General features: G+C 42.3%; 1 protein-coding gene across 1 annotated transcript in view; it reads left to right on the forward strand.

Moving 5' to 3' along the window:
* Nucleotides 1-24,391: 24,391 nt before the first annotated feature.
* ZFPM2 (zinc finger protein, FOG family member 2) overlaps nt 24,392-25,462 on the forward strand; it is a 446,961-nt gene continuing 445,890 nt past the window's right edge. Inside the window, exon 1 of the mRNA XM_024194500.2 lies at nt 24,392-24,580. Coding sequence (XP_024050268.1) covers nt 24,541-24,580 — 40 coding nt within the window. The 5' untranslated portion in view covers nt 24,392-24,540. The remainder of the gene's footprint in view (nt 24,581-25,462) is intronic.

The following is a 25,462-nucleotide window of genomic DNA, read 5'->3' on the forward strand; positions in this document are numbered from 1 at the left end:
AATGTCAAGCTCTTTGGGGGCAAGGACCTTTTTTTTTTATTTGTCTTGAGGTGCCATGTACATTTATGTCACTATTAAATAATAAGCATAAATTTAACCTAGACATATTTCAATTGAATGGTACTGTACAGATAATTTGTACTATATTGTATATCAGCAAGTTGAACTACATGTCCTAAAATGCCAGTAGCATGAGCAGTTGATAAAAATTAGGCATTGTGAGGGTTTGTATTTGCATCTCCTAGGATAGATTATGAGAATTTGTTGGACATGTAGAAACAAATGAACCCATACGCTGTGATCTGATATTTTGGGTTCATGGACATTTACCTAATAATTGGAGGTATAAAGACACCGAGTGTTAAAAAATGGGAGACACATATTTCTAAATAAGTCAGGGTTTGTTTAACATGTATTTTAAATAGAGTTTCAACCAGCTGTTTGCCAGAGATTCACTCTCTGGGGGACAAGACCCTCTAGGCTGGCTTGGGAAACCTTCCTAACTTCTGCCATGACTATTAGGTATGGGATGAAACAGTCTGAAAGCTGCCAATATTTATGCATTGAGAGTGAGACCTGTCAGGGAGAGAGAGAGAGTTCGAGAACCCAGAACATAATATAACATATGTGGGCCTCTATGCTGCAATTGATGGTCACACTGCTGTGCCTGCATGGAGAGCCATTGAAGTCAATGTCAGGGATATGCTCATACAGATCCATTGTCCAGGAACCACCGTGAGTAAGACAATACACAGAGGTTCAGCTAAAGCAGAAGCGCAAGTTTTACTAGCTAAGACATAAAAGAACTAGAGGAAGATCTGTCAGGTGCCTCTTCCCCTCGCAAATTATCAGACAGGATAAGTCCAGTGTAGTTTCCAAAGAAGTGGCTGTAAAGGCAGAGCAGTCCTTAAGAGGAAGGTACCACAGGCACCTTCCTGTGAAATCGACCCAGGGATCAAGGCAAAGAAGGTGCCAGATCCCCACTTTCCCTTTCCTCATGCAAGGGACGAGCTGAGAGGTGTTTCTTTCTGCACCAGATAGTGAAGCCTTCCCCTCACTATGCCATGAACAGCAAAGGTCCAGCCAGATGCTACCCAGCCAGTGCCATTGCCTGGAACTGCAACAGTCACTTTGGCCCCAGTGCTACCTCAATTAACCCAACTGGACACCTGCTACACAGCTGAGGCAAATAACTATAACATAATGCTCCTCACAGCAAAACCTGTGTGCTCTGAGGAAGCTGAAAAATCCACCCCATTAGCTGTCAGTCTGTGATGTGGGAAAAGTCCTTCCTAGACCCTTAAAAGGGCACTGGCTGAAACCCAGAGTAAAGCTGGAAATCTAACTAAAGAAACAAGAAAATAAGGAAAAAAACAAAGAAATGGTGGGTGTGGAAAAACATGTATGAATGGAGGCCAGTCCCTTGGAGGAAGCCATATAAACTGTCCCTCACCTGCAAGGGTGCCAACAAGCCAATGAGGTGGCCACACAGCCCAGGAATAGTCCATTCAGGCCATAGGAGGGGGAATAAAGGCAGTTCCACCACCCTGCTTTCCTCAAACCCTGCCCATGGCTGCCAAAGAGGCAGGAGAGGGTGCTGCCAGTCCTTCCCATCCTAGGGAGGACCTAAGGGGTCCTCCTCTGCTAGTCCAGCCAACTCTCTCCATAGCTAATGGAGCAGAGAGTAGTATTTGTGAAGACTAGCCCTTATGTGCTTATTTTCTTTGTCCTGGAGATTTCTGTACTGCCTTTAATTATATTTGGCCAAGACAGTGTGATCTTGGAGCACTTCTGAAACAAAACTATGATTCTATGAAAACAGAATGTGCATGTTCGGGTGGATTTTCCAATGAAATCCATTTGATGCAGTTTTAGAACTTCACTTTAAAATATGCTATGTTTACTTGACTCATGAAATCAAAGGCCTTTCTAAGAAAGTTTTGTAAGATTAACATTATTTCACATTAATTTAATTTTACTATTAGTTAATCAGAGGCTGTACTATATGGTGTTCTGAAAACCAGAGCACATAGCCCATTATAATTAATATTATTGTTATTATTTATTAACTAGAGGGTCTATGATGGGGTATCTGCTCCATACAGGAGTAGAAAGTGTTAATGTCAGCAGGGAGCACTGGAGATGTCACCTGTCAGCAGCCCAGAGAGGCTTAATGAGGTGCAGCCAATCAGGGAAGAGTTGCAGAAAGCAACCAATCCGGGCCCAGCAGGCTCAGATAAGAGGAGGTACAGGGCAGGGTCAGTTGCTGTTGGGAGATCAAGGAGTGAGGACTGTGTATCTAGCAGGCTGAGAGACCTGCAGCACCTTGCACAGAGCAACTGTTGGCATGCACCAGTGGAGCAAGAGAGAGCTCCTGGCTGGTAGTTGTACGCCCTGAGGCTAGGAAGAAAAAGGTCCTGGGGCAATGGCCCAGGGAGACATAGCAGCATTGGAAGAAGTTAGAGTCACTGCAAGAGGCTACTATCATGGATCCCTGGGATCCTGGCTTGGGTCCCCCCTACCCCATGGGGGAAGTGGCAGGATTTGGACTGGAAGGTGGAAACGTGGATGGTGACATGGCAGGAGGGCCGAGCCACAAAGAGGATGCTGTGGTTCTTGAAACTGTGAGAGGTGGTTCAGGCAGACAACTTGGACTGAGTGAGAGCATGCAAACCATGGATGGGAAGGTGTCAGCCTTGAATTGATCTCCAGAATAACTAGGAGGAGGTGTTGGACCAATGGTGAGTGGCGTGCCCTGTGACAGGGTCAGACACTCTATTGCTTCTGTAGGCCAAGTGCAATGCACACACCAGGAGCCCCTTGCATTCCTCTATTACCTGCCCCAAGTTATTTGTGCAACCTTCCCATCCCCCCTGTATTTCATGGACTCCCTGCAAACCTTCCCCGCATGTCCCATTTCCTTCCTGTGGCAGGGGCTTTTTTGGTCTTTGTTATGGTGTGCACTCACCACCAGAGCACCCCTTTGCATCAAGGCATGATGTTGCAGGGGATCTTCATCTCCATTAAGCCATCTGCCTCTGCACGATTCAGCCCTAGGCTATGAAGCATCTACGTCTACCCTCAGATGCTACCCTTAGAACCATCTACCCTTTCAGATAACAAAAGCTCAAACTAATGTCCAAAGTTTTTCAACAAATCAGGTCTTTCCCTGGGCTCTGTCTTCAATTCCTTTTCTCAGCTACTCCACAATCTTCTCCCCCAGCTCTGCTACTGAGCACTAGCCCCTCAGACAGCCTTCCTGAGGTGTCTGTTCCCCAACAGACTCTGGTTCAGGTCCCTTCACAGGAGTCTCTCTGTGATTCCTCCTTTCAGATTGAACTGTCCCCTTTTATGAGGTCCAGGCAACATCCATTATGTTATCATCTGATGACTTTCTCCTTTTCTCTCTGTCTGAGAAGCAACTAATAAATGATGGCACAGGTGAAGCTGATATAACTAATTGGCTATTAACCCCTTTCTAGACCATAATGGGGTCACAGTCCACCATTCTCCTCCCCTAGGATATGGTCTGTATGTGCCCTCCTATTGCCACCCATCCCTATACCAGGGCCCCCCATTTTCTCCTGCGTGCCAGGGTCTGTGTGCACCCCCACTCCTCCTTTCCCCTCATCCCCCGCCAATTCCCCATACCATTCTTAAGTCATTCAGGGTGTCAACACTTCAAACTGTATTTGGGAAGGTAGGCAGAGATGAGAGAGGATTATTGTTATGCTGGATGCAGTTAATGGCTGCCATCAACTGGTTCTTTGCTCTGTTGACAATTAGAGGTATCTGAAGTTCCTGGGTCTGTTAACCAGACACAAGCGGCTCTATGTCTTCCCCCTCCCCCTCATTGCCCTCTTCCAGTTTTCATGAAAATCAACAAGACTCTACCCCTCGATTCCTAGACCTGAAATTTTGGAATAGATCAGATGCAGTGTTCAAAATTCATTGCATTACATACAGACAAACAGAGAAATGCCATCAAGTTGAGTGTAGGATCTCACTTTGTAGGGCCAACAGCTTTATCTATTATTAAGACTTTATACAATTTTGCCTTAGTCTTATTTATATTATGCAATATCCATGTCTTTAGAGTTGCTTAAATATATGTTGTTGAGAAGCGGTTCGCGAGCCAGTCTATCACTGATCTAGGTGTGTACCTACATGTGCTTGCATTACGCAGGTGTAATGCCTGGGACCATTGGGTTTAATACAGGTGTCTGACTGTTAAAAAGATGCACAGAGGATTAGGATATTTAATAGTGCACAACTTGTACCACGTACACCATTTATGTGTGTATGTAATCTTCTATGTACCTGGCTGCATGACCTTTTTAAAATTTTCCTCATAATCTTCAGGCCTTTTTTCCTGGCCAGCAGTAAATTTTCTACATCAGTAGCATGACTTTTGGTACAGCATTTAAGATCCAAGCTTTCATACCAGGTTATATTGACTATGTAAGCTTATGCTGATTTAGCTTCCAGTAAGAAACACAGGGATACAAAAATACATAACAACAACAAAAATTCTCAATGGAATTAGCTAAATCAATGAAATGTGAATTGTGACTTTATCTCACTTTAATATACGTTAAAACCAAATTAATAAATGGTCAGCACCATGGCCCACAGATTAATCCATATTGATGTTTTCCATATAGCATTATTTCTACTTTTCTAGCCCAGGATATCCAATACCTACAGCTCTGCCCATTGACAGTCACATTCTATTCTTTAATAAAATCATGTATTGCATTACTGCTAGACTGAACAATAACTGAATTTCCACATGGGATGTTTTGGAAGAAAAAGTGGCTGCAAGGCTTTTTATTTAGTATATCCAGATATAATTTAGCATACCCATGTCTATTGATACGTACTGTACATACAGGTCAGAATTTGCAACTAATAATGCCAGACACCTACTTGAAGGAAACCTATAATAACCTTCTTTCTGCTATGCCTACTTTATTGTAAGCTCCCATCGAGTGGTTATTCTGAATGTGAAGTTTTTTTAGTAATTACTACACCTTTCCTACAAGGTGATTTGCCAGGAGCTTACTCAAAGTGACTGATTACCTGTAAATAATGATGATTTTGACAACAGTGAAGATACCAATGCTGTTGGTCTTTTTTTTAGATAAATTTACTATCATCCCTAGTTCTACAATATACACTACAGAACTGGTGCTGTTCATCCCCTCTATATGAGCTATCATTATTTCTAAGCTGTTATCTGATTACTTTCTTGCCATACCCGTGGGAGGAAATGAAAAATATCTGAACCTCTAAATTTACCTTATACAGTCAAAATCAAACAGTGAAGTAAGCATGCACTAGGAAGCAAGGAAGTCCTGATTGCCAATCCTAGCTCTCAACAGTAGAATTGGGCTAGTGAAAATAGCCCACTTCCACTTTAATTGAATTGTCTCATTAGCACTGACCCCCCCACCTTGGTAAGGCAATTCCCATCTTTTCATGTACTGTATATATTTACCTGCCTACTGTTTTTTTCCACTCCATGCATCTGATGAAGTGGGTTTTAGCCCACGAAAGCTTATGCCCAAGTAAATTTGCTAGTCTCTAAGGTGCCACAAGTACTCGTCGTTTTTTGCTGATACAGACTAACACGGCTACCACGCTGAAACCAATCCTAGCTCTGTCACTTGGCTTGACCTTGGACAAATTATTAAATGTTTGTGTCTTCTGTGAAAATGGGAATAATTATTTTCCTCACAGGGTGTTGTGAGAATTAATTAATTATTTTTGTAGAGCACTTTGAAGATATAAAACACTATTTAATTAACAAGTATTTTTATGCTGAAGGTTGGGTGGCTCCCAAGGAGCATCTTTGATCTATGTGCACTCACAAATCTCTCTGAAGCTGGTGAAGGTGATAGCCATTCAAGCTAAATGGGAGAACAGTTTTGAGTGCCCCTTTGTTTAGTGATAGCTGAAACAGTAAAAGTCACTGCCCAAATCACAGACCAGCATGGCAAGGCTGGCGTAGGAACAGAGACATGTTGTTTTCAGTGTGGACTGAATGGAAAAGTAGGGGCTTGGTATCGTTTGGCAGAGGTGTGTGTGTGTGTGTGTGTGTGTGTAACAGAAGCAGCCAGAAAAGCAAGTAGCAAGACAGGAAAAAACTTGTGAATCAACTTGTAGTGTGGCCCCGAGAGAAAGCGAAGAGAGCTTTTGGGGCAGAGTACTGGCTGGAAAGAGGCTTAAATTGTGAGCAAATTGATTCCTACTGTGTTCTGGGAAACAGGATTTTGTGTTCATTCTTTGTACATAAACAGGATTGCATCAAAGATGTACTTGATTCTATCATCAATTTCTCCTAATGAAAACAACCTGCAAGGCCCTGAATATTGGCTATTCAGGCTAAAAATGGGTAACAGTATTTATTGGGTTCAAAACTACAGTTCTTACTCAAAACTAGAACTGGCCAAAAGACACAACCAATTTATTGCAAAATATTTATGAAATTTCTTTACCATTTTCCTTGAGTTTCATTGAAACAATAACTATCATGCTAGCCGTAGAGTTGGTCAGAAAACAGATTTTTTTTCAAATATTTTGCTATTTTTTTCCTAGTTTTTGTTAATTTTGTCTGTGTAGTAAGGACTGAAGCATCTAGCCTATTAATATTATTATATGCAACTGGTTTAAACCCGTTTGTATAATGTGCAAATACTACTTCATATTGGCTCAATATTTGTAGATCTGCTAACCACTCATTTAAATTGTGCTGTCTCATATTGCTGTCTCCTACATGCATGGATTTCCCATGATATATGGGGACTTCTGTACACGTAGGAACAGCAGAACATCAGTTAAAAGCCTCTGATTCTCTGAGAATAGAATCATATTAATACATAATTTGTACTAATACTTTGCATTTGTATAGTGTCTTTTATTGGATGACCAAAAAGCACTTTTCATAGGTAGGTATGTTTTCTTATCCCCATTTTACAGGTGGAGAAACTGAGGCACAAAGAGGTTAAATCAACTTGCCTAAGGTCAATAGAGCTCTGCTGTACCTGATATTGGCAAGAGAACTTTAAATTCACCAGACAGAGTTTAAATATGCTTCTTTCCATACCCACCTACAAAAAACAATCCCCCAAATGTTATGATGGTCTTTCCACCATGTGCACATCCTTTCCCAACAATCGTCATAACGGACTCCTCTCTGGTAGGATAGGGAGCACATCTAGATGCTCATGCAGCCCAGGGTAAGTGGACATCACAAGAGACCACACTATGCATCAATCTCCTACAACTCAGGCCAGTCAGATACGCCTGTCCCCAGTTTTTACCAATAATCAGGGGCAAACATATAGAAGTCATGATGGACAACATGTCATGTATGTTTTATATCAATCAGCAAGGAGGAGCAAGATCCCCCCCCACCTCCCTCTGTACCAAGACTATCAAGTCTACATACACTGTGTCCACTGGATCACCCTTGTTCACATGTTTGTTGACCCACTCAAAGAATTCTAATTGATTGGATAGGTATGATTTCCCTTTCCAAAAGCTGTGTTGACTCTTCCCCAACAAATCATGTTCATTTATGTGTCTGATAATTCTGTGCTTGAAACTATAGTAAAGAAATGTTGCCTGTTACTGAAGTTAGGCTTACCTGCCTGTAATTGTCAGGATCACCTCTGGAGCCTTTTTTTTTTTTTTTTTAATTGGTGTCACATTAGCTATCCTCCAGCCTTCTGGTACAGAAGCTTATTTAAATGATAGGTTACATACCACAATCAGTAGTTCTTCAATTTCATATTTGAGTTCCTTCAGAACTCTTGGGTGAATACCCATCTGGTCCTGGAGACTTATTACTGTTTATCAATTTGTTCCAAAACCTCCTGTATTGACACATCAGTCTGGGACATTCCTCAGATTTGTCACCTAAAAAGAATGGCTCATGTGTGGGAATCTCTCACCTCCTCTGCAGTGAAGACTTATGCAAAGAATTTATTTAGCAATGGCCTTATCTTCCTTGAGTGCTCCTTTTAAGCACCTTCTAATGTACTTAATTTTTTTTTGCTATTAATTTTTGGTCTTTGGCTAGTTGCTCTTCAATTTCTTTTTTGGTCTGCCTAATTATACTTTTACATTTGACTTGTCAGAGTTTATGCTCCCTTCTATTTTTCTCAGTACAGGATTGGTTTGGGGAATGTGTGTTTGGGGAAATTGATGGATTTGTTTTTTGAAGGTGAGTGTGTTTTTGAAATATGTAAACAATTGGTTTTGTTGGTGGAAAGTTGTAGATTTCTTTTGGTGAGGAGCTTGTGGATTTGTTGTGGCATTGGGGGCCCACTTTCAAGCGTTACTTGAGAACCTATCTGAAAAACCTTACTCCAATGACTGTAAAAGAATGGCCTTGATTCTAGAAGTCTTTGAGTTGTGCATGATGGAGCCCAAGTTTTTGTTTATCTGTTTAAACAAGTTTGAGTCATGGCTATGCAAATAGGCTTAAGCACTGGCATTGTCCTGCACATTGAGTATCAATAAGTCTAAAGCTGCATATTTGTCTGCTCCCTTACTCAAGAGTACAGCATAAAAAACAAGTGGAGAGAATAAAATTGTCTGAAGATATACAGGTTTAAATGTGATGCTCATCAGGCTAATGAGGAGCTTAACGAATCACTCCCCTCTTGGATCTTACTCCTGCTGCTAGATGAGAATGAACTGGCCTAGCAATTTTTCTAGATTGTAGGCTCTTTAGGTCAGGGACTCTGTCTCTCTCTCTGTTCTCTGAAGTGCCTACCCACCCTGGGCTCTAGCACATTGTACACATGGTAGCTGTGCATGATGGTCTCTCCTTTACATTCACTATGATTGTTTATCCTGAGGTGATCTCCTGTTCATCAACTTGCACCTTTTCACCTTCCACTTACATGCAACTTTAATTATGATTACTTTTAGAATATCTAAGGCACTCAAATAAGATGATTATAAATATTGAATAACAGCATAGGAAATAGGTAGGTAGATGGATGACAGACGGATGCAACAGACTGCACCCGAACTGTGCAGGATCAAGTCCAGTGTTTGTAAAATCAAACATGGTATCAGTGTGAGAAGGGCATGATGAGTTAGTACTAAAAATGGGAGAATTACTGCATATGAGATTTTCGGAAGGAAGGGTGGGGTAGAGGGAGTAAAATAGACCAGATGTGAGGTCTAAGGTCACATTGCACTCTTGGAGTGGAGCAAAGTACCTTAAAGTTGTCCTATGGGTACAGCAGAGGATTCCTCCAAGATGGGGCCACCTGGTGGGAAAGATATATTTAATGGTGTGGTGAGGCTGACGGGGCACAAGAAGGTGGCACTCTATGGTAGGGAGACAGTGTGACAGACTGGAGGGGGAAGATTGGAGAATAATTGGGGAGGAGGAGAGAGAGCTCAGTGGTTTGAGCATTGGCCTCTTAAACCCAGGGTTGTGAGTTCAATCCTTGAGAGGGCCATTTAGGGATCTGGGGCAAAACAAACAAACTTGGTCCTGCTAGTGAAGGCAAGGGACTGGACTCAATGGCCTTTCAAGGTCCCTTCCAGTTCTGAGATAGGTATATCTCCATATATTATAACAATTTGCTCTTCCAACCTCTGGGTGGCAGAAGAGTCCCAAGGATATTTACTGTTCTTACTGTAGTAAATTAGAGCAGCCCCATGGCTTCTCTAGCTTGTGCTGAAGGTTGTTTTGGGCCCCTACCTTTCTTGCTGGGGCAAGATTGCAGATTTAAAGGCACCCTTGTTTCTCCTCATTAGCTCAGTGCAGCTAATGAGTTAAAATTAAACATAGTTTAAACATTTGTTGGAATAAATGAAGTTTCAATTTTTTTCAAAAGAATGAGTTTGGACCATAAATTCATTCCCTCAAAATACTAGGTTAGTGATGTTAATTCTTTAAATAATGCCTCCATTATTTAATATTATGGAGCAATGTTATCTTCACCTAAGGGTTTTTTATTCTAAATATATTTGCAGTTACGTTTTGATTTAGTGAGTGTAATCTCTGGTAAATTTCATGTTATATCTGGGACAGATTGTATAGCTAATCTCAGTGTCTTAGAATTGAGTTCTGTATCTGACTGTTTAAAAGTTTAGAGAAACAAGGTGGGTGAGGTAATATCTTTTATTGGACCTACTGTTGGTGAAAGAGACAAGCATTCCAGGTGCACAGAGTTTTTCTTCAGGTCTGGGAAAGAAGCTCAGAGTGTCACAGCTAAATACAAGGTGGAACAGATTGTTTAGCAAGTTTGTATAACTTCAGTATAAACCAGTTATATCCCACACCTACTTCTTCACCCATTGAAGTCAATGGGAGTTTTGCCATTGACTTCAATGAAAGCAGGATTGGAAACAGCATTTTCTGTGCAATTTGAAAACGAAAGAAATCAGAAAACTAGGAAGAGAACTTCAAAACAATTACTCAGATTGCAGCTGAGGTCCCCTTCTTAGCATTCAGATGGTATAAAGTATTCAGGGTTTGGAGCTGAGGAGGAACTGGAAGATTCTAGACACAGATAGACTGAGACTACAAGAAGTCTAAAGGATCTGGCAAAAAGGTGAGGACGGGAAAATATATTGCTTTGTATCCTGTTTTGGCAATGGGTGACTAATAATTTATCCTTTCCTAAAATTCAGGCACTGGACTTGGAACTGCAGGTGTGTCACAAGGATAGACAACTCTTTTCATTTTCTAACTAGGGGAGTTTATTTTACAGGTACCTGTACCAGACATTTTAAATTCAAAGGTCAATTGATTATAAATAACTTGATCTGAGACTTTGTAACTGCAACTGATTGCTCTTAATCTCAACTTGTTTTCAGACATACAAATTCAAGATATTGCATTCTCTAAATAGACATTAGCTCTTAATTAACAAAGGATATATTGCCAGATATTAAATACTAAAAGTAATACAAAGAGATTACAGCTCAATACCCTGATGTATTATGCCATAGAAGTCAGAGATAGAACAAGCTATTTAGATCATCTACTCCATCACTATACAAATGCAGGAACATTTCCTAAAATATATTCTCTGGTGTTTTGTCCAGTCTAGTTTCAAAAGCCCCAAGTGAAGGGGCTTCTTTTACTTTCATTAGGAGACTGTTCTACAACCTAATACATAAAATACTATCAGGAAGATTTTCCTGATGACCACCTTGAATTTTCTTTTTCTTTCATCTCATTATACGTGGTTATATATAAGTGTACTACATTAAATGCTTGTTCCCAATTCTTGGCATGGACATCTATCACATATCTGTAGACTCTTACCATGTTCCCTTCTAGCCATCTCTTAGTAAGAGGATACATATTTAGCACTTATAATCTTTACTCATAAGTCATTTTCTCAAGCTACCTGACCATTTTTGTTTTGTTTACTGATCTCTCTCCAGTTTGTCTGGATATTTCTGATAATGTAGGGCTAAGGACTTCAATAGGAATTAAATAGAAAGGGCACAAGAAAGAGGAAACAGGGTATCCTTAATAAGTATAATGTGAATTTGAAAGGTAAGAGAGAGAGAACCATTTACAGTAAATGACTCTGTAGGCTTGAAATATTCAGTAGCAAGTAAGAGGAGGAATATCCCTGAGCATCCACATTTTTCTAGCATTCCAAATAATCAAAAGCTTTGTTTACATGGAGGGATTCTGTGACAATAGATATTTCTGTATACTGAGAAACCCCCCACAAAGGATGCCACATGTTGTCAGTCAGTTATCTGTTCTGGACTAGTAGCAGTTTCATCTAAATATTGGCTTACATCCTTTTTATGCAGTAATTGTGATGGGAAAGAGGCTGGGATGGGTGAAACAATCAAAAGTGCTCAGTGTTGGCCTATCAGTGCTCCCACTGAAGTAAATTATAAAACAAGCATTGACTTCAATGGGAGTAGAGTTAAGCCTACACTGAGCACTTCCGATGTTTGGAACAGTTTGATAGCTACTCTGCCATCTTTGTACTATATATATTTTAAAACCTTTTGTATCTTTAACAGATGTAAATCCAAATTTGATTCAGTAGAACAGTTTGTACAAAATAAGGGCCCACTCCTTCAAACACTTACCAAGCATAGAGCCAATCTCAATTCAAGTCTAGGAGTTTTTCCATTGACTTCAATGGGCGCTGAATCAGACCCATAATGCCTAATGCCACGAGCAGTCCCATAGTCTTAATGTCTCCTTCTGAAATATGGAATATAATGGGCTAAATTCTTCTGTGATAGAAGCAGTGTTGTAGGCCAAAGTTGAATGTGAGTTAGTAAGAAAACTAAGTCAGTCTGTTGAATTTCATATTCCACCTCCAATCTTTTTGAGGGATCTATGATGCTGTTAAACATTCACATTCCTTCCGAGTCTTAACCACTTCCTGTTTTTAGTGTTTATCTGAAAATGTAATGATCTCATGTGTTATACTTAGATTAGCAATCTGGGGTAGATATAACCATATCTATGAATAATTTAATAAGAATTTTAACATCACTTGGGCAAAAGTGGAATATATTTAGAATGATTACCTTTATTGAGAAATATTTCAGTAGTCAGAATATCACCAATATTTGCTACTTTGTGGAACATTGTCAACAACACAGGGCATGGTGGGATGTTATGGTAGGCATAACCATTATAAGATGAAACAGAAGAAGAAAGGTAGATATTGTTAGAGTCAAATGCAGAGGGGACAAATTCTGAGGTGATCCTTAGAGCCAGAGGTCTTTCTAAGAGTGGAGAGGTGTGAGTATGTAGGAAAGACAAGTGATCCAAGCCCCAGGCATGTGCAGTCTGAAGGCCCCAAAATACATCAGAGCAATATCAAAGTATAGAAGATGAGAGGGTAGATATGAGAGAAACTGCTTGAAAAGCATCAAGGATCTAAACCACATATTCTGCCATCATCAAAAGAGCTCCCCAGAGATACTGTAGCATTTCATATAGTTCTCATCTAAGAAGAGACCTGCAATGGATTAGGGTTCCCAATGGCAAAGAGGCAAAGCAGTAAAAGTGGAGGGATACTACTAAGAGTTTAGTTGTGATAATGTGCCAATTGACATTAGAATGTGACACTAATCCCTGGAAAATAATTTAGAGATACTTATCAAGTAAGGGAGTTTTTAGGTCTGCAGATTAAAATGGAGAAACTTTCAACAAGTGTGGAATAGTTGGGAGAATATGAGCAGGACCTTGCTAGGAATATATTATACAATATATTATAAGTGTCTGATTTTTGGTTGTAAATGGCCTTAAATTATTGTGGTGGAAACTGATGTTATTTAGAGAGTACCTGTTTGAGCACATAACTCAGACTGGGTCTACACTACAGCGGGGGTCCGACCTAAGATACGCAACTTCAGCTACGTGAATACCGTAGCTGAAGTTGCGTATTTTAGGTCGACTTACCTGGCTGTGAGGACGGGGGAAAGTCGACCGCTGCCGCCGACTCCGCTGCCGCCTCTTGCCGCGGTGGATTTCCGGAGTCGACGGCAGAGCGATCAGGGATCGATTTTATCGCGTCTTCACTAGACGCGATAAGTCGATCCCAGAACATCGATTCCCTGCCGCCGGACCCCCCGGTAAGTGTAGATGTACCCTCAGGTAGTTAGGTACTACATTGCACAATTTTCACATGCAAAATTGTGTCTGTGGTTATTTTCACCTATAAAATGAGGGTACAAATAGGAAGGTGATCAGAAATCAGGCCCCAAAGGTCCAGTGAATAAACTTGCCAGTCTGTAGACACCTGAGTACTGAAATGTAACATTACACAGTCAGAGCGTGTCCATGGCAACCAGGTCCAGGGTTTCCGAGGTGATTCATTGGTTAGTGGCCAAAGGAGAGGAATATATCAAAATGGAGTTGGAGTCATGGAAACCACATGATATATTGTAGTGGCTGCAGCTGTAGAATTATTACAACATATAGTTGGTAATTTGAACAAAAATAACATCTACACAAATGGACAAAATGTCCTATAAAAACATGTTCGGAGTTGCAAGTACATTAGCTGAGGGATTGGCCCCAGGCAAGAGCAACAGGCCATTGGGCCCTAATTTTTGTGACCTGATTCTCTCAGTGAAAAAACCTTTTTCACCTCATCTGTATAAGTTCTTCCCACAGGGACCTGTAAAAGGGAAAGCTGGGCATGCATGAATGGACTTTACATATCTAATGTAATATCTAAACTTGCCAGTATCTTAGAGATCATGTTTAAGTTTCTATACTTGTATTTCAGTTTCATCATGTTTATCAATGTCATATATTCCTCATCACTTTAATCATGTAACTGCAAGTCTAGTCTTTCCCATTAAAACTACAGCTAGGGTACAGTTAACACTCATACAGAAATCAGTTGATATATTGAAGTAAATAGCATGTCCCAAACACTTCAGAAAGTAAGGTTCCCTGTAACTCAAGTCATCTTGACCAAATGGAGATTGAAGGAAAATGCAACTTCAGTACATCAGAATGTCTTTCATTTATGATCTGTGGTAAAGGCATCATGGATCGGGACATAAGTACTAATGGATAAACAAATATGTATATATATTTTCAGGGCTATCCCTAGGCATATGCAGCATACGCGGCTGCATAGGGCACCGGAAAATTTGGGGCACCATTCCTCTCACTGGCCGTGTCTGGAATTCTCTTTTCTCCGGCCTCTCCCACCATGATGAGCCAGCGGGCTTCTCCCCAACCCAACCCCACCCCTTCCCTCACTTGCTCCTCAGCCAGCCAGCTCAGGGCTCCAGCCTCTGGCTCTGCCACCCCAGCCCCGGGGAGCACAGAGCAGCATGACCAGTCACTGACGGCGCGGTGGCCCGGCTCACCACCGCCCGTATTGGAGTCCCTCCCTGGACCATGCCTGCCTGCGCCGCGCAGTCTCAGGCTGGGGCCGGGCTGGGACGGGGCCAGGAGAAGCGAAACTTCCACGTGAGTGGGGGGGGGCAAGGAGTGAAGGGAGGGGAGGACTGAAAGTGACAGTGTGCTCACTGTCTCTCACACTTCCCTAACACACACTCTCTCTCACACACAGACTGGCTGTCACACCCACATACACTCTGCCTCTCACGAGTCACAGTACCGCAATACAGATTGTCACTCACACACATGTACACACAGTTTCACACTCCCCAACACACATTCTGTCACACAGTCCCCCAACAGTCTCTCTCACACACACACACGCACACACACACGCACAAACACTTGTATTGTTGTTGTTATTACTGCTTGGTACTTCCTGTCAAAATGCTTGTGGTGAGCCAGGAGTGGTGAGGGGCTGCAGGAGGGCCGTGGGCTCTGGCAAGATGCAGCCTCCATGTGACAGCACAAAGCCTGCCTTGAGCCACTGCCGCAGCGTCTGCTGCGTACGAAGCTCTGTGAGTGTCAGCAATGGGGGAGGGTTTCTGGGGGTCCGCAGGCGGGGCTGGTGGTTGTGCCCCCTCGACACACTGGAGTCAGCGGTGCAGGCTGGGAACCGCCTTCAGTGGAGCATAGGGGCACCAGTTTAATAATACTGCGTAGGGCCCCATAAATCCTAAGGACGGCCCTGTATACTTTGCTTGAAGATCACTAAAATCCCAGAGCATCCCACTGAGATGACCATGAAAACTATCCAATATACCAAAAACTTGAAAGAGCAAAGTCAATGGACCAAATTTTGTTGTTACACCTGTGGAACCCTGATTAAAGTCAGTGAAGTTAAGCAAATGAGTAATGTGGTCCTCTGTGTTTAACAAGCAGCACAGATACTGGGTCAGATTCAGTTTCTGGTGTGAAATTAATGATCGTAGACCTTTTGGAAGGGATATTAAACCTCATACTTCAGGGTTTAAAACTATCTCCAATTATTGGAAATTAGGATGATACCTAATGTGAAGGGCAGCTTATCCAGCATCAATTTACTATGGGACTTTTACACTTTCCTCTGAAGCATGTAGTATTGGCCACTGTCATAGACAGGATGCTGGGCTAGATGGATCTTGGGAATTGCCAGTCTGGATCAGACCCATCTTCCTACATTCATATGTAAAATAGGCAAAGTGTGTCTGGTATTCCAGAGTGTCAATGACAATATTAATGTACAATAAAGTTGTTTGAGTAAAAGCATGTAAACTAATCAATGTTTTATCAGAATGAGCCTACCTTTCTTCCATCTGGAACTAAAATTGAGGACCAAAATTTTCATTACCCTGCACCTTATGTAGTTATTTACACCAACATGAAGTGATGGCAAAGTGGGTGTAAATGTGTACTACTGTGGTTTGATAAGACTTTAAAACCACTTTACACTCACTTTGCAATAGTGAAAATGACTACACAGAGTTCAGGGCAATGGAGAATTTTGCTCTTTGGGTCCCTTTATGGGAATTGCCAAATAGTGTTTGTTGGGAATTTGAAGGGGTGCAAAGGCAAAGCTTCCAAATATAAAGTGGGTTAATCTGGAAAGCAATCAGCAACTGAGATTTCTTTCCATTTCATATTTTAATTCTTACTTGCCTAGACCACTCAAGCCATGTCGTTATAGCTATTTCAGTATTAAAACGTGCATCCTGTTTTCATCTAGAGAAAACATTTCAAAAATGCCTCTGACTTTAGAACCTAGCTCCCATTGTCAAAAGTGACCTAGATAGCTGCCTAAGTGCCTGTCACTTTTGAAAATGGGATTTAGAATCTAAAGTCACTGAGGCATTTTTGAAAATTTTCTCTTTATTGAAACTTTGAGTTGTTACTTGGATTTTCCTATGCTACCTGAGCATTTCACAGAGACGGACATTTGAGGTAAATTATACTGTGAATAAGACATGGTGGCCTCATACTAGACTATACTGAAATTTCAACAATTTAAGTCATACAAAACATATTGGACTCCTGCACGTTTTCAAATGTGGTTTGTTGGACCGACATGTATTTTTGGTGTAGGAATCAGGATTATAATTTGACACATTATTTGGTAATATCGTAACATTAGAAATATGTGGTCAAATGTTACATTTACATACATTATGTGGAATTATAAATTACCAGTTGAATCTGAGCTACATTTGCTACTTCATTTTTCTTCAGTATATTGGAGTACAAAGTCTTTAAAAACTGGATTGCAGTTACCTTAGTTTATGCAAAGAGACTGCTTCTTTGAAGGTAGAAAACCTCTTGAATCCCACTTCTGAAAGACAGGTGTGTTGACATGTTAGGAATTGCTTCATATGTGCATCTATCTCATTTATAAAAATGACATAACTGAAGAATTGCATGTGAAATGAGAAGAAGGTATCCCTTATCTAAAGGAAAACACAGATGTGCAAGTGAGAGGTTCTTGAATTAACTAAGGAGGAGTTATGAGGGTGTAGTGGTGTAGCCATCCAGGATTTTGTCAAGGTTTTGTTTGTTGCTTGTTTGTGATTTATATATTTGGTAAAACTAAAAGCCATTTCTGAATAAATAAGATGTGGACAGTACTGGTGCATGCATTATGGGTGGGTAGAGATCATTTACTAATGTGAACCAGCAATTGTTATGCAGCCATGAAAGAAGAACATCACACTAACACGGATACCACTCTGAAGCAGAAAAAAAGGAGTTTATAAAGCCAAAGGATGCGCTTATAAAGCCACAGTAGACTGCTGACAGCCCCACTGGAGTTATAGCTGTGTCTACTGTGGGAAAATCATACATGTTGCCAGGGCTCTTTAATTTTTTTATTCTCTATCATGTTTCTGAATAGGCTGTTGAGAGATCAGTATTACAATGTAACCTGCTGTGCCAAATCTGGACATAAACAGCAAACGGATGTGAGTGAATGTAGACACCTAATCTGGCTGTTTGAGATCGTACAGAAACTGCATATTACCCAGAAGGGGGTGCTATATGCCAGTTAAACTGGAATAGGTGGAGGAAGTGTAGAGGAGACAATATTTCAGTCGCCTTTATGCTTGATTACATCATAGTGAATGAATGTACTGTCAGAAAGTGTGGACATAAACTGTTCCCCTCACCTGCCAGCACTCTGTATTTGCTGCTCTCTACTCATTTGTTGTTTCTTTACATCATGATCCTATAAAAAAGGTGCTTTCCTAGCAGCATCGATTGTAGAGTAATGATAAGGATTCTACATAAATTCCTGTGGAGGATGGGGTTGCAGAATGAAGAGAAATGCAGTGACTTACTGTGACACTTTGGGTTCAACCCAGACAATAAGGGGTTGTCACCACCAGCCCTGCAACTCTGGGTGCCTTAAATGTTATGCTGCTGTGGTTCACTGCCCTGACATCAACAGCCAGCCTATAAGCATGCAGGTCACATCCTGGTTTCCACTGCCCAGTTACTTTTTGCAGTGACCCCAAAACCCTCCCAATCCTGAATTCCCCCAAATGATCTGCCTATGGGACAATCTACTTAGATTCCCAGAATTGTGAGTTACTGTGTTACCTGCCTCAGCAAATGAAAGTTTTGCTATTGCTTGGCTGTGTGACAATTCCATGATATACCAGCTTGTCTGCCTTGCCAGCAAACTCTTCAGGATGCTGCCAAACCAAATGTTGCCTTTGCGGTAACAAACAGTGAACCCCAACTCCTGAGTTCCCGAGGATCATCTCCCTGCAGTGTCCAGACTCTCTACAGTCACAGAAGTTAAGTATGCTGCTCCTTTAAAGAGATAATACGCTGCAGCTCATTAGCTGACAAACACTTATTTCAATCATAGCACTGAATTGGTTTACAATAATCGTAAAACAAATTTATTTAACAAAAGGACATAGAATTAAGTGATACAAAATATAAAGAATAAAGATAGAAAGGATTACAAGCAAACAACTGTGAAACAAGCCTAAACTGATTTCAGATAGTCTGAAACAACACCTGGGAGAGGTGTGAACTACTCCTATTTGTCTTAAGGAATGTTCACTCAATCTTAATAATTTAATTGTCTACATTGTTAACTACCATCATAGTTATGTATGAAAGGAAGTGGATGATATTATAAAGATTTGTATCATCTACTGTGTGTGACATCTCATTTGAATTATAGAAATATAGGACTGGAAGGGACCTCAATAGGTCATCTAATTCAGTCCCCTGCACTGAGGCAGGATTAAGTATTATCTAGACCATTCCTGTCAGGGGTTTGTCTAACCTGTTCTTATAAACTTCCAATAATGGAGATTCCACACCTTCCATAGGTAATCTGTTACAGTGTTTAACCACTCTTATAGCTAGGAAGTTTTTCCTAATGTGTAACCTAAATCTCCCTTGCTGCAATTTAAGCCCATTACATCTTGTCCTGTCCTCAGTTGTTAAGGAGAACAATTTATCACCCTTCTTTATGACAACCTTTTATTTACTTGAAAACTGTAATCATGTCCCCTTCAGCCATCTTTTCTCCAGCCTAAACCATCCTAGTTTGTTGCGGGTTTCTTTTCAGTCTTTCCTCATAGGTAATGTTGTCTAGACCTTTAACAATTTTTGTTGCTCTCCTCTGGACTTTCTCCAATTTGTCCACATCTTTCCCAAAGTGTGGTGCCCAGAACTGGATAGTATACACCAGTTGACGTCTTATCATTGCTGAGTAGAGTGAAAGAATTACTTCTTGTAATCTTGCTTACAACACTCCTGCTAATACTTCCCAGAATTATGTCTGTTTTTTGCAACAGTATTATGACTCATATTTAGTTTGTGATCCACTATAACCCCCAGATCCTTTTCGATGGTACTCCTTCCTAGGCAGTCATTTCCCATTTTGAATTTCTGCAACTGATTATTCTTAAGTATGGTACTTTGCATTACTCCTTGTTGAATTTCATCCTATTTATTTCAGACCACTTCTCCAGTTTGTCAAGACCATTTTGAATTCTAATTCTCTCCTCCAAAGTGGTTGCAACTTCTCCTGGTGTGGCAAGAGCAAATAGGAGAAATGCCCACTTCTGTCAAAAAAGTGGGGTGTGGAAGCCCGGGGGAGGGAGAGGAGCAGTGATGCCAGCTCTGCCCTGGGCGGTAGGTAGGGATCAGTTGAGCAGCAATGTCAGCCCCAGCCTTGCACTGGAGGCGAGCAGGGCTCACATGAGCAGCAATGCCAGTCCCGCGCAGGGAGGGAGAGGGAGCTTGGACAAGCGGCTCCAACCAGCCCCACGTGGGAGGGTGCGCTTGGGCTAGCGGCACGCGGTGTCCCATTTTCCCTTCGGGACATATGGTCACCTTACCCGGAATGGGAGGACTACAGTGACCTGACCAGAGGGCCATGCTATGAAGTGGTCGAGCAGTCGAGCCCAGAGATAGCAAGACCCAGAGTGCAACCGCAGGAAGGAGCATTGGCCTGGCAGAACTAATCCCCAGATGCAGCCAGAAGGAGGTGCCCACCCAGCGGTGAGTAGAGCAGCTCCATGCCACTCACCTTACCTTGTCTCTCAATGGCTGCTACATCATTCCCTGTGGCAGAGAAACCAGGAAATCTTCTTATGTACTGAATGAGTGTAGATTTTGGAGAATATTAGGGACATAATTTTGTTAATTACATTTCTAAATAACAAATGCACTTTTTTCTTGTAATTTTGCAAACTAATTTTTAACTTTTACCAAAAACCTTTATTCTTCACTGTAAATATATTTTTAAAATGTAATGCTCTGATTAATCATAATACTGATTCAAATGCTAGTCTCTAAATAGCCACTATAATAATACATCTTTAGATGTTCGGTTTTGGGCAGACCAGTATGACCTTAACGGGTTAGAAATAGAGAAAATATATGAAACTGAAATCACATTTCTTCTTAAACATTTGCGAAAGCAAGGTACTCCATATAGTGTATATATAGATAGGGTGACCAGATAGCAAGTGTGAAAAATCAGGATGGGGGTGGATGGTAATAGGCTCCTAGGGCACGTCTTCACTACCCGCCGGATTGGCGGGTAGCGATCGATCTATCGGGGATCAATTTATCGCGTCTAGTGTAGAAGCGATAAAATCGATCCCCGATTGCTCTGCTGTCGACTTTGGAACTCCACCGCAGCGAGAGGCGGAAGCGGAGTCGGCGGGGGAGCAGCAGCGGTCGACTTGCCGCCGTCCTCCCAGACAGGTAAGTCGACCTAAGATACGCAACTTCAGCTACGCTATTTGCGTAGCTGAAGTTGCGTATCTTAGGTCGAGACCCCCCCCCCCCCCCCCCCGTAGTGTAGACCTAGCCCCATATAAGAGAGAGCCCTGAATATTGGGACTGTTCCTATAAAATCAGGACATCTGGTCACCCTAATAACAACGGTGGTTATTTTAAATATGGCTCTCAATGCACTGGGATCTGGGCTGAGACCCCCAATGCAGCAGAGTGATGGAATCACATCTTCCTTGGAATAAATACTTATTTGTGATGTAGATTTCCAGCACTGCTCAGTTTTGTCTGTTTTCACACCTGTATCATCTATGAAATAACTGTCTTACACCATGCAATTTAAAAATGATGGTGACGGAATTACTCATTACAAAATCCAATCTATATAATGTCCAGCTGCTGAAAACACTGTACTTAATCTCAGTTTCTTGTATTTCAAGATGTGTGTGTAGGAAAGGTAGACAGATTTTATATATATATGTCTACCTTTCCTGGACCTGAAGAAGAGTTCTGTGTAGCTCAAAAGTTTGTCTCTTTCACCAACAGAAGTTGGTCCAATAAAAGATATTTACTTCCCAACCCAACCTCTCCTCTGATCTGAATAAACAGATGGTAGAGTACAGCAGCGAATAACACAAAAACCATTCATTGCTCTCTTGGACCAAAGACACTACCAGTGTTGACTGGGGAATAGGGCTGAAATGTTCAAAAGTGCCTAAGTGATAGGGGCCCAATTCTCATTTATAAGGCAGGCATCTAACTAATTTAGGTCCCTTTAAAAATGTCAGTCTAAGCTGAGAAATGAACACTCATTACAGCACATTTGTTAGTAGACAAGCAACTTTACCATGTTAATTGAGCTAACAGTTGTCTAATTAAAAAATAAGTATGCAGTATAAGAGTAGTAGAGTGTTCACTAAGTCCATGAGGAATTTGCCCATTCCTACTCAATAACTGCTTCTTGTTCAACATCCTATGTCTGGATCAGATTGTGGTGAAAATCTTACTATACTAAACAATAGGGAACTATCATAGGTAAGACTTAATTTGTAGTACAGTTTGAATTAAAGGTTAAATGGTATGACTACTCATAATACCAGGGGTGTTATTACACAAAGACTCTACATCTCAAGGCGACCAGCAAATGGAAATATGGATGTGGGATGCCATGCTCACTTTAACTAGAGGAAAAACACTTATTAGTAACACCTTAACACATTTCAGCAGAATGGTCAAGAGAAAAGAGATGCAAATAGGAAGGGAAATCATTTACCCTAATCAAATTGTTCACATAATTGAGGAATACCTGTAATGAACCCCTTCATTGTATACATTAATCTACATCATTCAAAAGAAATGTTAAAGCAGATTTTGCCTTTTATGAACTGATGTAAATCCAGAATAACATGACTGACATTAATGGAAGAACTGAAGAATAGAACTGGGCAAGTAAGGCCTGGTCTACACTACGGGATTAATTCGGATTTAGCAGCGTTAATCCGAATTAACCCTTCACCCGTCCACACTACAGAGCCAGTTAATTCGAATTAAAGGGCCCTTTAAATCGATTTCTGTACTCCACCTCGACGAACGGAGTAGAGCCTAAATCGATTTTGTTAATTCGAATTAGGGTTAGTGTGGCCGCACACCACCGAATTACTGTGTTTAAATTAATGGGGTAGTGTGGCCGCACACCACGAATTAATGTGGTTAAAAACCGAATTAAGGTGCTTAGTGTGGCCGCGCACAATCGAATTTATACAACCTGTTTCCCAAATTCGAATTATCTAAATTCGGATTAATCCTGTAGTGTAGACATACCCTAAGAGTATGTGGAGTTTGTAATTAAAACTCCCTGATTCACTTAATTGATACGCATAACTCTTTCTCTTCACTTCTTCATGAACATTTACCTATGCAAGTTTTTATTTGCAAGACTATTTACAGACAGCAATATCAACACTAAAACGAACAAATATTCACTAGTGTATTTGTAACAGAAATTGAACCACTTTGAAAAACTTTTTATTATTTGCACAATACATATGTTGATCAATCATGAATGTTCACAGATAAGTGGTGAATGGGGACTTTTCTTTTATAACCAACGATCGTCCAATTAGAGAACAGAAACAATATCACCTAAGTGATCAATCAGACATGCAAATAATTATTACCACGGAGCAAATATACAACCTTCAGAATGAATCACAGGCTAAAATTTGCTTGCGGAAACGATCAGTTGAACAATTGTGAATAATGAAACAAATTTGTTGAAAAACACGTCCTGGTTGTGGGTAATTCAAGAACAGCGAAAAAGCCTAAACTTATTTGCTAGACTACTCCCAACAAAGAGTTTGCGCAGCTCTACTTTGCACTAACACCCGTGTACCTGTGGGCAGGATCTGATGCAGTCTGTTCAGGGCCCATCGGTAATTGATTACCGGCTGGTGGACCAGCCAGCCACCAAGTGCTTTTTCTTCTTTTATCAATGCCTACACATGCACGCACCTACCCCATGCCCCTGGAGATATGTGCAGGGGAATGCCTGGCTCCAGCTTCCCCGTAGAAAACCCCAGGTGAGGCGCACGCCCTGTCCAGGAAACGCCAGCCCCCAGTGCCCAGCCCGGGGAGCATCCGCTTCAACCCAGCCCCTGGAGCGCCCTGGCCAACGAGGCTTTAGCAGAGGTGAAGTGTTCTGCGGGGGGGGGACGGGGGGGACGACACTTAACCGGTCCCCAAAGCACAGCGGGCGCTTGTGATCCGCGGGAACAGCGCGTGACAAGTCTCACCTCAGCGTGCAGGAGCTCGGTGCCTGGCTCGTGTTTTCCCTATCTGAGGGAAGTTGGGGTGGGGGAGGGGGACGAAGGGAGCCGACTCCTTCCCCTACGGAGGGCAGAGAGCAGCTCCCACAATTGAAGCCTCCCGCGCCCCGGAGGCTGCTGTTTGCAGGCGGACCTGTCTGTGGAAGCCGCCAGTGTCCGTCAACCCCGACGGACAAACTCCCCCCTCCCCCCCGCCAGCCTTGGAAAGCCCCTCCCTCGCCCCCTCCTCCCCTGCCACCTCCCGCAGCCCGTCAGTCTGAGCCGAGCGCGGCTCCGAGAGCGACAACGGCGGCGGCATCCGCACAGCAACGCCGGGGAGAGCGAGCGCTCCCCTCCCCTCCCTCCCTGCTCCCCCCACCCCCTGCCTCCCTCCCTCCTCCTCCTCCTCCTCGCTCCCCTCAGCCTCGCTGCCTCTCACTCGCCCGAGCTCCCTCTGCCCCTCGTTCCCTGTCACTCGCTCGCCCTCTCATTTGACTGTGCCTCGCGAGGCGTCCAGCGGCTCCTCCATGAGCCCCGCCGACTGATCTGTCACCCCCGGCCCGCAGCCCTCTCCTCCCGCACCTGGAGCCAGGCAGGAGCAGCGGCAGCATGTCCCGAAGGAAACAGAGCAAACCCAGGCAGATCAAACGTAAGTTTCCTGAGGGGGGCTCCCTCTGGCAGACTTTTATTTATGTCCTTCTTGGGAGAGGGGAGAGTCCCGGGTATGGGCCGAAGGGTTAAACTTTGCCAAAGAGGCTTGAGGGTAGGGAGAAAAGGGCAGGGATAAAGAAAAGCTCCTTTGATGTAGTCCGAGCAGCTTCCTCACTACCGAGCACCTACTCCTTGGGAGCTGTGACTGCCTCACCCTTTCCCTTAAAACGCCCCCACTCAGTCTGGAAACCAAATCACTTGTGTATTTTAAAGTTGAACTAATTTGGGAGACCAGTGCGAACTAGTTTACAAATAAGTATGCGAGGGATCAAGTACAGCTGGGGGGTGGGTGGGGGATCCATGCCAGGCTTAGGCTGCCGAAACACCAGAGCATCGCAAAGAAACAGAAAGTGCGTGCAAGAAAAGTTCCAGCAAAGGGAGCAGTAGGGAAAGGGTCCTCCGAGCTGCACAGCTCAATACTAACCGTCTCTGGGCAGTGCTGATCTAGTCATCTTTCGGTTCCCTTCCTCCCCTCGCTTAGGTTTGCATTATGCAAAGCTTTGCACCTCCCTGTAGGATTTGGTTTGCATAAAAAACATTTGCAGATAATCGCTTTTGTTGTTTTCGGAAGTGCAGCACTTTTGAAGGGGAAATGTTTTTGTTTTGGTTAGAAACCAGGTGTATTGGTGGGTCGTAGTCAAAAATCTTCTTCCTAATAGTATCCATAGTTCACTTTTCCTGCCCGGGACACACAGGAGCTGTGATCTCAACTTCGTAAACTTTTCTGTGCTTCAGATTATTCAACCGAACAGTCCTAACGGTCGGTACTCGAAGAAGTGCAAGGGCGTTTCAAAACAGATACATTAAACCATTTTGTTTT

The sequence above is a fragment of the Terrapene carolina genome, unplaced genomic scaffold, assembly GCF_002925995.2.
Source record: "Terrapene carolina triunguis isolate 2854851 unplaced genomic scaffold, T_m_triunguis-2.0 Scaffold58, whole genome shotgun sequence".
In the NCBI taxonomy this organism is placed as follows: Eukaryota; Metazoa; Chordata; order Testudines; family Emydidae; genus Terrapene; species Terrapene triunguis.